This window comes from Leuciscus leuciscus (assembly GCF_965113295.1).
Source record: "Leuciscus leuciscus genome assembly, chromosome: 17".
Classification (NCBI taxonomy): Eukaryota; Metazoa; Chordata; class Actinopteri; order Cypriniformes; family Leuciscidae; genus Leuciscus; species Leuciscus leuciscus.
In genome coordinates this window covers 39,174,917-39,187,607 of record NC_138741.1, presented here as the reverse complement: position 1 = coordinate 39,187,607, position 12,691 = coordinate 39,174,917, and the positions used below count along the sequence as shown (strand labels likewise).

The following is a 12,691-nucleotide window of genomic DNA, read 5'->3' as shown; positions in this document are numbered from 1 at the left end:
GTGATGTTCTCCTGGTGCAGATGAGTGTGTTGTCTCTGTGATGTTCCTCCTGATCCTGACCGGAGCGGGTCTCTCTTGTGTTCTCTTCCAGCACCCGTATCCTTCAGAAGAGCAGAAGAAGCAGCTGGCTCAGGACACAGGCCTCACCATCTTACAAGTAAACAACTGGTGAGTCCAGGCACTTTTCCTCTCTTTGACCACCGGGAAGCTTTAGCGCGCGGACCTTATCGCCGCGTTTTCCTTGCCTTTGATGCATGAATGAATCCGTGCCGGATTACAGATGTGTTGCTCCGGCCGGCAGCGTCTCTGTAGAGCTTAGCTCATAACTGGAGGTGGTGGATTAAATAAAATGATCACAGAGCCAAAGAAATGATACAGGAATTATTTATCAAAATACACGCCCGGGCTCTTTTTTTATCGCTGGCTTAATTTCGTTCGCTACATTCTCCGGCCGATGTTCAGATTAATTGAGCTGACAGCTTCTTTTCAAAACACCGGGAAGGTATTTGCACGGATTTTCTGGCCTTACACAAACTTAATTATACGGAGCGCTCCTTTATCAGTCTAATTCCGTGTAGTGGAGCTGCTATTTACAAATGAGAAGTCCCTGGCTTTTATTCACAGCTTGCTTTAATGTATTTATCGGAGCGGACTCATTTACGCAGCTCTATCTGTCGGGGACAGGCGGCGGCCGAGGGCTTTATCACGCGTCTCCTCGGGGTCAATTGATTTCTGTGCTTTTGTGATTCATTTCCCCTACACCTCATTCTACCGCGGCTCACATGAGAACACGCCTGGAGAACGAGAGAGTGAGAGAGCGAGAGAATGAGCTTGATTCGTCGGCCGGATCTGACCAGGTGCTTACATTGACCACAGGAAGAGCCGTTATCTGCCTTTCACTCGCCTGGCGTTTCAATTACAGCGTTCCTGGCCTCACACACACACACACACACACACACACACACACACACACACACACACACACACACACACACACACACACACACACACACACACACACACCTACAGCAGCAGAACATTTAGATTTGCCTATTTCATGCTGATTAATGCTGAAATAACCTGCAAACCCCACAAAAACAACACAGAGAGAGAACAAGTGAAGCTAGAGGAACACTTTCAGTCTATCTATCTATCTATCTATCTATCTATCTATCTATCTATCTATCTATCTATCTATCTATCTATCTATCTATCTATCTATCTATCTTCTCCAGAGTGGATATATATATATATATATATATATATATATATATATATATATATATATATATATATATATATATAAATAAACTAAATTAATATTTTTTACTACAAAAATCAAACATCACTGAACTTAGTTAAGCTGGACTGTGACACTATTGTCTTCTGGAAACAAACTCTGTTGCATTATTCTCCTTTTCTCTGTGTGAAGCTGCTTTGAAAGGAGTGTTTGTAGGAGTGTTTGCGGGAGTGTTTGTGGGAGTGTGTGTGGGAGTGTTTGCGGGAGTGTTTGCGGGAGTGTATGTGGGAGTGTTTGTGGGAGTGTTTGTGGGAGTGTATGTGGGAGTGTTTGTGGGAGTGTGTGTGGAAGTGTGTGTGGGAGTGTTTGTGGGAGTGTTTGTGGGAGTGTGTGTGGGAGTGTTTGCGGGAGTGTTTGTGGGAGTGTATGTGGGAGTGTATGTGGGAGTGTTTGTGGGAGTGTTTGTGGGAGTGTATGTGGGAGTGTGTGTGGGAGTGTTTGTGGGAGTGTTTGCGGGAGTGTGTGTGGGAGTGTTTGTGAGAGTGTTTGTGGGAGTGTGTGTGGGAGTGTTTGTGGGAGTGTTTGTGAGAGTGTTTGTGGGAGTGTTTGTGGGAGTGTTTGTGGGAGTGTTTGTGAGAGTGTTTGTGGGAGTGTTTGTGAGAGTGTTTGTGGGAGTGTTTGTTAGAGTGTTTATGGGAGTGTTTGCGGTAGAGTTTTTGTGAGTGTTTGTGGGAGTGTTTGCGGGAGTGTTTGTGAGTGTTTGTGAGAGTGTATATGGGAGTGTTTGCGGTAGAGTTTGTGGGAGTGTGTGTGGGAGTGTTTATGGGAGTGTTTGCGGTAGAGTTTTTGGGAGTGTTTGCGGGAGTGTTTGTGGGAGTGTTTGTGGGAGTGTATGTGGGAGTGTGTGTGGGAGTGTTTGTGGGAGTGTTTGCGGGAGTGTGTGTGGGAGTGTTTGTGAGAGTGTTTGTGGGAGTGTGTGTGGGAGTGTTTGTGGGAGTGTTTGTGAGAGTGTTTTTGGGAGTGTTTGTGGGAGTGTTTGTGGGAGTGTTTGTGAGAGTGTTTGTGGGAGTGTTTGTGGGAGTGTTTGTGAGAGTGTTTGTGGGAGTGTTTGTTAGAGTGTTTATGGGAGTGTTTGCGGTAGAGTTTTTGGGAGTGTTTGTGGGAGTGTTTGCGGGAGTGTTTGTGAGTGTTTGTGAGAGTGTATATGGGAGTGTTTGCGGTAGAGTTTGTGGGAGTGTGTGTGGGAGTGTTTATGGGAGTGTGTGCGGTAGAGTTTTTGGGAGTGTTTGTGGGAGTGTTTGCTGGAGTGTTTGTGAGTGTTTGTGAGAGTGTATATGGGAGTGTTTGCGGTAGAGTTTGTGGGAGTGTGTGTGGGAGTTTTTGGGAGTGTTTGTGGGAGTGTTTGTGGGAGTGTTCGTGGGAGTGTTTATGGGAGTGTTTGCGGTAGAGTTTTTGGGAGTGTTTGTGAGAGTGTTTGTGGGAGTGTTTGTGGGAGTGTTTGTTAGAGTGTTTATGGGAGTGTTTGCGGTAGAGTTTTTGGGAGTGTTTATGGGAGTGTTTGTGGGAGTGTTTGTTAGAGTGTTTATGGGAGTGTTTGCGGTAGAGTTTTTGGGAGTGTTTGTGAGAGTGTTTGTGGGAGTGTTTGTGGGAGTGTTTGTTAGAGTGTTTATGGGAGTGTTTGCGGTAGAGTTTTTGGGAGTGTTTGTGAGAGTGTTTGTGGGAGTGTTTGTGGGAGTGTTTGTGGGAGTGTTTGTGAGAGTGTTTTTTAGAGTGTTTATGGGAGTGTTTGCGGTAGAGTTTTTGGGAGTGTTTGTGGGAGTGTTTGCGGGAGTGTTTGTGAGTGTTTGTGAGAGTGTATATGGGAGTGTTTGCGGTAGAGTTTGTGGGAGTGTTTGTGAGAGTGTTTGTGGGAGTGTTTGTGAGTGTTTGTGGGAGTGTTTGTGGGAGTGTTTGTTAGAGTGTTTATGGGAGTGTTTGCGGTAGAGTTTTTGGGAGTGTTTGTGGGAGTGTTTGTGGGAGTGTTCGTGGGAGTGTTTGTGGGAGTGTTTGAGAGTGTTTATGGGAGTATTTGCGGTAGAGTTTTTGGGAGTGTTTATGGGAGTGTTTGTTAGAGTGTTTATGGGAGTTTTTTTGGGAGTGTTTGCGGTAGTGTTTGTGGGAGTGTTTGGTAGAGTGTTTATGGGAGTGTTTATGGGAGTGTTTGCGGTAGTGTTTGTGGGAGTGTTTATGGGAGTGTTTATGGGAGTGTTTGCGGGAGTGTTTGTGGTAGTGTTTATGGGAGTGTTTATGGGAGTGTTTATGGGAGTGTTTGCGGGAGTGTTTGTGGGAGTGTTTGTGGGAGTGTTTGTGAGAGTGTTTGTGAGAGTGTTTGTGGGAGTGTTTGTGGGAGTGTTTGCGGGAGTGTTTGTGAGTGTTCGTGAGAGTGTATATGGGAGTGTTTGCGGTAGAGTTTGTGGGAGTGTTTGTGGGAGTGTTTGCGGGAGTGTTTGTGAGTGTTTGTGAGAGTGTATATGGGAGTGTTTGCGGTAGAGTTTGTGGGAGTGTGTGTGGGAGTTTTTGGGAGTGTTTGTGGGAGTGTTTGTTAGAGTGTTTATGGGAGTGTTTGCGGTAGTGTTTGTGGGAGTGTTTGTTAGAGTGTTTATGGGAGTGTTTATGGGAGTGTTTGTGGTAGTGTTTGTGGGAGTGTTTGTGGGAGTGTTTTTGGGAGTGTTTATGGGAGTATTTGCTCGCTCAGGCCTCAGTTAGATCTTTTTGGTCCACCAGACATTCCTGCTGATGTGCCAAAAGCGCCTGGATTCCTCCTGTGATGGTCATTGTGTGGATCCTGCTTTGATATGGAGCACAGGAGAGAGAGAGAGACAGGTTTGCGCTCTGGATGTCCTGAATCACGTCTTTGTTCGGAGGCACAATCAGACCTGGAGGCACAAGGGCTCTGTGTGTAACGTGTCAATAGACAGCGCGTCTCCTGCTCTGACAAGACCGTCTACCTCTCTCTCTCTCTCTCTCTCTCTCTCTCTCTCTCTCTCTCTCTCTCTGTGCCCGTGGATCTGATCTTCTGCTTTTCGTGTGCGTGTGAGACGCTCACTGGTGTTGGTGGTTCGTTGTAGCTGATGGGTAATTAAATCTGAGACTGCACAGCAATCCTGTCTGACCTCAGAGAGAGAGAGACGCTTCACACACCACACGACAGGAAAGTGCAGTCGCATCTGTGTGTTATTCTATCTATCTAATCACATGCTGACAGCAACACACACACACACACACACATTATGAGAGAGAGAGAGACGGGTTTGTCTCTCGTTATTGCTCACTCTTGCAGTCGATTCTGGGATTTTCTTCAACTTCAGGAACTTTTATGTCCCATGTGGTGCAGATGTTTTGCCATGACTTCATCATTAACTCCAAGAGTTTTAATCTTAAACTATAATTAAGAAAAAGTGAAATATTTAATTGTTTTGATATGATCAAATGCTAGATATGACATTAGACAAAGGAGTAATTTCCACCACACAATAAATGATGATCTGAAATGAGACGTAAATGAGATTTGTTGGGAAAAACAGGAATGCTTATAAGTCCACAGGGCTGAAAGTGCTTGAGCTTTGGTTGGGTTTCTTCTGTCTCTCTCTCTCTCTCTCTCATGGAAACTCGTTTGGCTAATGAGCTGACAAATGGAGTGGAATATGTGACTTATGAATGACCTTTGACACCTGCTTGATTTCATGATGTCTAACACTGCCATCTTACCTGAAGCCCACAGACACACACTCTTTCCTGCGGGTGGGTTGTTGATTGATCAGTGGTTTCTGGTGTCACGTCTGCTGGTCTTCGATCTGTCAGGCCTGAAACGGCTTTATTTGAGACTGTTTTAGACCAGGAGAAACAGTTTCATAACCCTCTCTCTCTCTCTCCCTCCCCGAACTCAAAGAGGGCACGAACAAACAGATCAGCTTTATGTTTTTTATGACCGTTTCAGTTGGCGCGGCCAGCTGTTATGAAATTCAAAATAATGGCTTAATATTTTCCAAATGTAATGTAAAAAGTATAAACAGGCCTGTGAAGTTGTTTTATTTTCCTCCTCGGATCATGGGAAAGTCATTGAGTTTAAACACATGCCAGTGTTATTACAGTATCATTGAGATACGATTGTTGCTTATATTAATATTTTGAATCATGATTTTTTTATATACAATGCCATTAAAAAGTTTGGGATCGTTAAGATTTTTAATGTTTTAAAAGAAGTCTAAAAAACAGTACTATTGTTAAATATTATTCCAATGTAAAAGAATAATTTCTTTTATTATCCCCCTCCCCCCCCCCCCCCCCCCCCCCCCAAAAAAAATTTTCCACAACTGTTTTCAACATTGATGATAATAATTAATGTTTCTTGATCATCAAATCATCATATTAGAGTGATTTGTGAAGGATCATGTGACACTGAAGACTGGAGTAATGATGCTGAAAATTCAGCTTTGATCACAGAAATAAATTACACTTTACTATATATTCACATAGAGAACAGCTGATTTACACTGGAATAATATATCACAATATTACTGAGTTTGTTGTATTTTTAATCAAATAAATGCAGCCTTGGTGAGCAGAAGAGACTTCTTTTAAAAACATTGAATCTCAGCGATCCCAAAACTTTAATTTCAGTTGAAGTTTATTTAATCAGAAGTGATTTTGTGTCGGTCTGTTGCACACGGGCAGAATGATGACTGAAGCTGCTGGTATCTAACTCTGGCCTAGATGAGGCGGTCGAGTCTCTCAGTGTCCAGCGCGAGGCGAGCCGCTGCCAGAGAACATCATCACATCGCCTGCATTTAGGGGCCGCTAATTGGCAGTTAATTAGCAGAATTGTCTCAGTTGTTGGTTCCCGAGTGCCGCCCTCCTCCCGCTCCTCCCGCTCTTCATTTGATCCCATATCTTTAATATCTCAATCATCTTCGTCCTCAGTGTTTCTGTCTCGTTTTCCAGCACAAATGCCTCAACATTCCTAAATCAAGATACATGTTCTTATGACAGAATATAAGAACAAAAGTATCAAAATTAAGTGAGTTCATGCTTAAGGTCCATTAATAAATGCATTATAACTATGCGCAATACATTTTTATAGCATTTATTAAGTTTTGTGAATGTCAGTTAATAAAATCTCAGTAATTTTTGGTTCTTCTCCAGTAAATGTATTTTGATTTGATGAAAAAAAAAAATATATATATATAGCCAGAAATAATCTTGTAAAAGAGTGTGAGACGGTGGTTTGTGTTCTGGGATGGTGCGTTTTGTTTCGAGGGAGAAACAAATGGAGAAAGATTGAAGAAAGAAGAGAAGGTGAATAAGTGGGTTAATTTATATGGTTTGACGCATCGCTGTAGGATCGAGCTGCGCCTCAGGCCATCTGTGAGCCGAATAGCAATTTTATTACATTGTCATTAAAGCAATTTCACAGCAGTATTGTTTGTTAATGAGAGTCTCGAACGAGGAGAGATGTTACGGACAGGAGTAGCACTGAGCTTCTCGATCTGCTCTTTTATATATCGCTGGGAAATAAATGCGCACTCACCCTTCCCGTCTGTCTCTGTGCTCGGGCTTGTAAATGGGAAACCCACTTAAAGCTGAAATATAAAGTCTATACTGCCAAGGTTGTGTTTATGAGCTGCCGTTGGACTTTAGTGTTCACTGCTCTGCTAGTTGGACTTCATATATATACGGAGCACTAAAGTGAAGCTGGATCCTGAGCGTCTCTGGTCTCAGATCAGATTGTTTGGGCTCTGTTCGGGAATGACGAGGATGTGTGTGTGTGTCTGAGAGCTTCCTGTGTTTCACTCTCAGACGGATCGGTTGGCTTTTTCCAGTTATTTATAGACAGGCAGATCTGCTGCTCCTCACACAGAGGATGAGGGAAATACTGCCCACATTAGTGAAATAAAGCCTGAGAGCAGGGCGTCTTTCTGCTGACGCTGCAGAGGAACATCGCGTGAGCTGGGAGAGAGTTAAGAGGAAGAGAGAGAGAGAGAGAGAGAGAGAGAGAGAGAGAGAGAGAGAGAGAGAGAGAGAGAGAGAGAGAGAGAGAGAGAGAGAGAGAGGGAGGAGGCCCAGGAGAAAAGAACGACTGACAATCAGGATTTGGAGGAACGAGTTCATCAGTTTGTGTGAGTCTGATTGGAGGGCATGTGCGTTACTTCACTCTTCACAAAATAGGGCGTGAAACTCTTATTCAATTATTTTTGCTCTTTTCAACAGATAGCCAGTAAAAAGATCCACTGGATCTTCAAAAAACAATGATCAACAGCATCAGTACGTCCAACTAAATGTGTTTTATTCATTAATTATTTTATACAAGGTTGCATTTTTGGCAAACCAACATTTGGGAGACGTCATGATGGATGGATGGATCATGGATGGATGGATGGATGGATGGATGGATGGATGGATACATACATAGACAGATAGCTGACCCTTTGTCTAAATGAATCTGTCACTCAGTAAAGCATCAGCTTGTAATTTTTAATAAACCTTTATATTCCTCATAAAATCCCACGCTTTACACCACTGCATCCCACGCTTTACACCACTGCATCCCACGCTTTACACCACTGCATCCCACGCTTTACACCACTGCATCCCACGCTTTACACCACTGCATCCCACGCTTTACACCACTGCATCCAAGCCTTTACACCACTGCATCCCACGCTTTACACCACTGCATCCCACGCTTTACACCACTGCATCCCACGCTTTACACCACTGCATCCCACGCTTTACACCACTGCATCCCACGCTTTACACCACTGCATCCCACGCTTTACACCACTGCATCCCACGCTTTACACCACTGCATCCCACTCTTTACACCACTGCATCCCACGCTTTACACCACTGCATCCCACGCTTTACACCACTGCATCCCACGCTTTACACCACTGCATCCCACGCTTTACACCACTGCATCCCACGCTTTACACCACTGCATCCCACGCTTTACACCACCGCATCCCACTCTTTACACCACCGCATCCCACGCTTTACACCACTGCATCCCACGCTTTACACCACTGCATCCCACGCTTTACACCACTGCATCCCACGCTTTACACCACTGCATCCCACGCTTTACACCACTGCATATCACGCTTTACACCACTGCATCCCACGCTTTACACCACTGCATCCCACGCTTTACACCACTGCATCCCACGCTTTACACCACTGCATATCACGCTTTACACCACTACATCCCACGCTTTACACCACTGCATCCCACGCTTTACACCACTGCATCCAACAAATATTTGTTTGATCATTTTTCTTGCTGTACCATTGGAAACCCTTGAGCTTAGAAACGAAACTCTGTCTCTCACACAAGTCACAAACAAACAGTTTTCCCAGGATTCAGCTGATCGCCACGCTCTGAGCTTTACATGCCAGCAGTGCCATCATAAATTAATACTTCAGGTTTGTTTACTGAAGCGCGTGGTGCCAGCGAGAAGAGATGTTCTGGATGAGCTATCGGCAGAAATGATGCCAAAACACAGCGTCTGGACAAACTCCAAACTGTGTTCACACACACCGATGGTGGAATGAAAGCAGGCCTTTAAACATGTGTCTCAGTGGAGGCTCCGGTGCGCTCCGACCCTCTCGCCTCTCATTATCAGTGCGGGGCGAGAGACACTCAGGAGCAGCGAGAGAGAGAGGGTGTTGAACCTAGGGCCCCTTTAGGGTCTGAGAGAATGGGCTGGTTCTGAGATTGAATGGGGTGACGGGGGTGTGTGAGGGTGTGTGTGTGTTAGTGTGAGGGTGTGTGAGGGTAATGACTGAGTCCTCGTAGGCGGCAGCGAGTGAAAGGAGGTTAATTGAGAGGTTTCACTGATGACGGGGAGATCTCGGGCGCAGGTGCCCTGCAGCGTAACTTACACTCCACATTAACCAGCATTACCCTCCAATATCTTTACCTGTGTGTGTGTGTGTGCGCTCACGCCACACCAGGCCTCACGTCAAAGACAAAGTCAGTTTTATAAGCAGGAAATCCATCATTTTTTATGGCCCTGTTCATGTTCAAGCAGCAGAACTGTTTTCAACATTGATGTTAATCTTAAATGTTTCTTGAACATCAAATCCTCATATTAGAGTGATTTCTGAAGGATCATGTGACACTGAAGACTGGAGTAATGATGCTGTAAATTCAGCTTTGATCACAGGAATAAATGACACTTAACTATATATTCACACAGAAAACAGCTGTTTTAAATTTGGAATAAGTTTTCACTGTTTTTACTGTATTTTTGATCAAATAAATGCAGAGCAAAAGAGACTCTTTCAGAAACAATATGACATTTGACCGACCTCAAACTTTTGACCGCTAGTGTACTTTGAATTTACTTTAGATACAAGCGTCTGCCAAATGTATAAATGTAAAGGATTTCTTGAAGTTCTGCAGTAACTATCAAATGAAACTGATTGAATATATGAAAAAACAAACAGACGGCAGCATTTCAAGTCAAGTCTCCTTCATTTATACAGCGCTTTTAACAATACAGATTATTTCAAAGCAGCTTTACAGTGATAATAGGAGATTACAGTAACAGAGATTGTTTAGGCTTTACAGCAGCTCTAGAATAAAGTTATTGTCCAGCTAAAGTTAGTTTGATTGATTCACTTCCGTTGCAAAGATCATTAGTTATTAACTTAGCGGCCGCTAACACGACACCGTTCTAACAGAAAACAGAAAACTTTTAATGCGTTCTGGCCGTTCATTTGCAGTGTTTGGTGCTCGAGAACGCAAACTTTGAAACAGGTTCCTAGGTGCAAGCTTTAAATGAAAATGTAAAAAATTTTATCATCTCCGTGTAAACTTCAAAAACGTGAATCCGCAAAAGATTCAGTGGAAGTTCCTAAAGTCATTACTGCTGTGCTGTTTGGAAACGTCTGGGGTTGAAGCTTTATTTCTTGTTAATTTAGCCACTGTTTCAAATAAATACCTAGGGTTGTGTTTGTTTAAGAGGGTTGAAAAATAAGCAGATCTAGCAGCTTTTAAGGCCTCTCTGTATGCAGTCGAGCTCTCCTTCCATGAAATGCGACATACCTCTAGTTTTGTTTTCTTCCAGTTGCGCTCCATTTTTCTGGCTGCTCTCTTAAGGGCCTGAGTGTGCTCGTTGTTCCACGGCGTTGGACTATTTTCTTTAATCTTCTTTAAGCGCAACGGAGCAACTGTGTCTAAAGTGCTGGAAAAGAGAGAGTTAAGAGTTTCTGTCACAATATCGAGTTCTTCTAAGCTATCTGGGATGCTGAGATGATGAAACTGATCAGGAAGATTATTAATAAAGCAATCTTTAGTGGCAGAAGTGATAGGTCTAACATATTTGTAACACGGAGTCGGCTTTGCAGCCTTGGCTAAATGAAGTTTACACGAGACTAAATAATGATCTGAGATGTCATCGCTCTGCTGCAGAATTTCAACAGCATCAACATTTATTCCGTGTGATAATATTAGATCTAGAGTATGATTACGACAGTGAGTAGGTCCTGACACGTGTTGTCTAACTCCAATTGAGTTTACAATGTCTTTAAATGCCAATCCCAATGCATCTTTTTCGTTATCTACATGTATATTAAAATCACCAACAATTAGTACTTTATCTGCAGCCAGTACTAACTCTGATAGAAAGTCGGCAAACTCTTTGATAAAGTCTGTATGGTGCCCTGGTGGCCTGTATACAGTAGCCAGCACAAATCTCAAACGGGATTTATGACTTACACTAGATAATGTTACAAAAAGCACTATCACTTTAAAATAATTATATTTGCAACTAGACCTCTGAGTAATACTGAAGAAAAGTTTTTCCTGAGAAAAACCCTGAAACAAAGTGCCAACATTTCCCTAGAGAGAGAGAGAGACTCGTGTCGGGTCAGAACGCTTGCGATCCCAGTGATAATCAAAAACAACTTTCAGAGCCGAGGAGGAAGACAGACGAACCGAGAGAGAGAGAGAGAGAGAGAGAGAGTTAAGAGAGAGAGAGGATCCGCTCACAGGTGTGTTGACGCCCGGGGCGTCTCTGGCTCTGATTTGAGCCTGACTATCATGTCTTTAAGGACGCAGCGTCAGATGTCTGAGAGCTTCACCGGGGCCGAGCGAGCGGTTGTCAGAGCTGCTGATACACCAGTGAAGGTGTTTCTCTCTCTCTCTCCTGCGGTAGAGGAGCTGTGTTGTGCCGCAGGACAGAGAGACTCAGAGACAGAGAACAAAGTCTCGCTCAGCAAACCTGCAGCTGATACTTGCGGGATCAAAGGAGCAACAAGCGGCCCTTCCGCTCCAGGTGTTTGACGGACAGCTGACTCGGGCCCTCCGGTAGAGCCCGCCTCATACGCCAAAGCACAGCCAATCAGGAGTGTGTTTCCCGTTCAACGCCGTAACTCGTGCTTCACTATCACAGTGCGATACAGCGGTGAAGAAATCAACTAGCTAGTCACGACTGTCTCCTGAAAACATATTGTCGCAAATTGGTCGTTCAACCATGTTGTTAATGATGTCACGCAGGTGTTGGAGTAATAACTTATGTTAATGAATCTGTTAAGAGACTGAATTAATGCTAGAATTATGCTATCGATTACGGATATGGCATCTGTGGTTTTGCTTTATTTCCAGATTCACTCATAGACTCGTTCTTACACACTAGAGTTCGTTCACACACGCACACTCTTCAACAACTACACTTTAAATTTCTTGACAAACTAAAAGACGTAAATGACATTTGTATGTATTCTAGATAACAGATATAGATTGCACTGAGTGTGAGCTTGATTATATTCCTCAAGATCAGGATTTATTGAGTCCACATGTCATGACACCGACTCGTTGAACTGATGATAACGACAGAACTTGCGATCTGGAAACTATTGATGCTTTCGGGAAACACAGCCCTGATTGGCTCCTGAGGCTTGTGTGGACCAATGAGATTCGGAGAAATAAAACACAGACAAAATAGCTTTATTTTCGCTGATCCTGGTCGGGACGCTCATAATTCCCGCCTGTTGTGGCTTTGATCAGATTCGCTGTCGTGACACACGTCTCATTCCCTCTATTTTTGTTTGTCCTGCGAAAGCTTTTTGAGGACGCTGTCCCAAGTGGACCAATGTGAAAACACTGTAGTAACGATGACACGTTTAGTCATGTGACGCATATATATATCTGTGGTTATACCGGCAGGGATGAGGCTTTCATAATGTTGGTAAAAAATAAATGTTACTTTTACAATCTTCATATTTCATTCCTGCAAAGATGACAGATGATTTACTCGCAGTAAAGATCGAGTCCGAGTCAAAGCACAAGTGCTGAGATATAGAGTAATTGTGCTAGAAATATAGCCTGAGAATTATTACGTCAAAGTGAGCTTTTATAATATTCGACACATGCATAGGAAGATTGTTTAGTAGGGCTGTAACAATATA

General features: G+C 43.6%; 1 protein-coding gene across 4 annotated transcripts in view; it reads left to right on the top strand.

Moving 5' to 3' along the window:
• meis2a (Meis homeobox 2a) overlaps positions 1 to 12,691 on the top strand; it is a 67,308-nt gene that overhangs the window by 40,025 nt on the left and 14,592 nt on the right. For all 4 annotated transcript variants that reach the window (XM_082143568.1, XM_082143566.1, XM_082143569.1 and 1 more), the window contains exon 9: positions 92 to 168. In XM_082143568.1, coding sequence (XP_081999694.1) covers positions 92 to 168 — 77 coding nt within the window. The remainder of the gene's footprint in view (positions 1 to 91; positions 169 to 12,691) is intronic.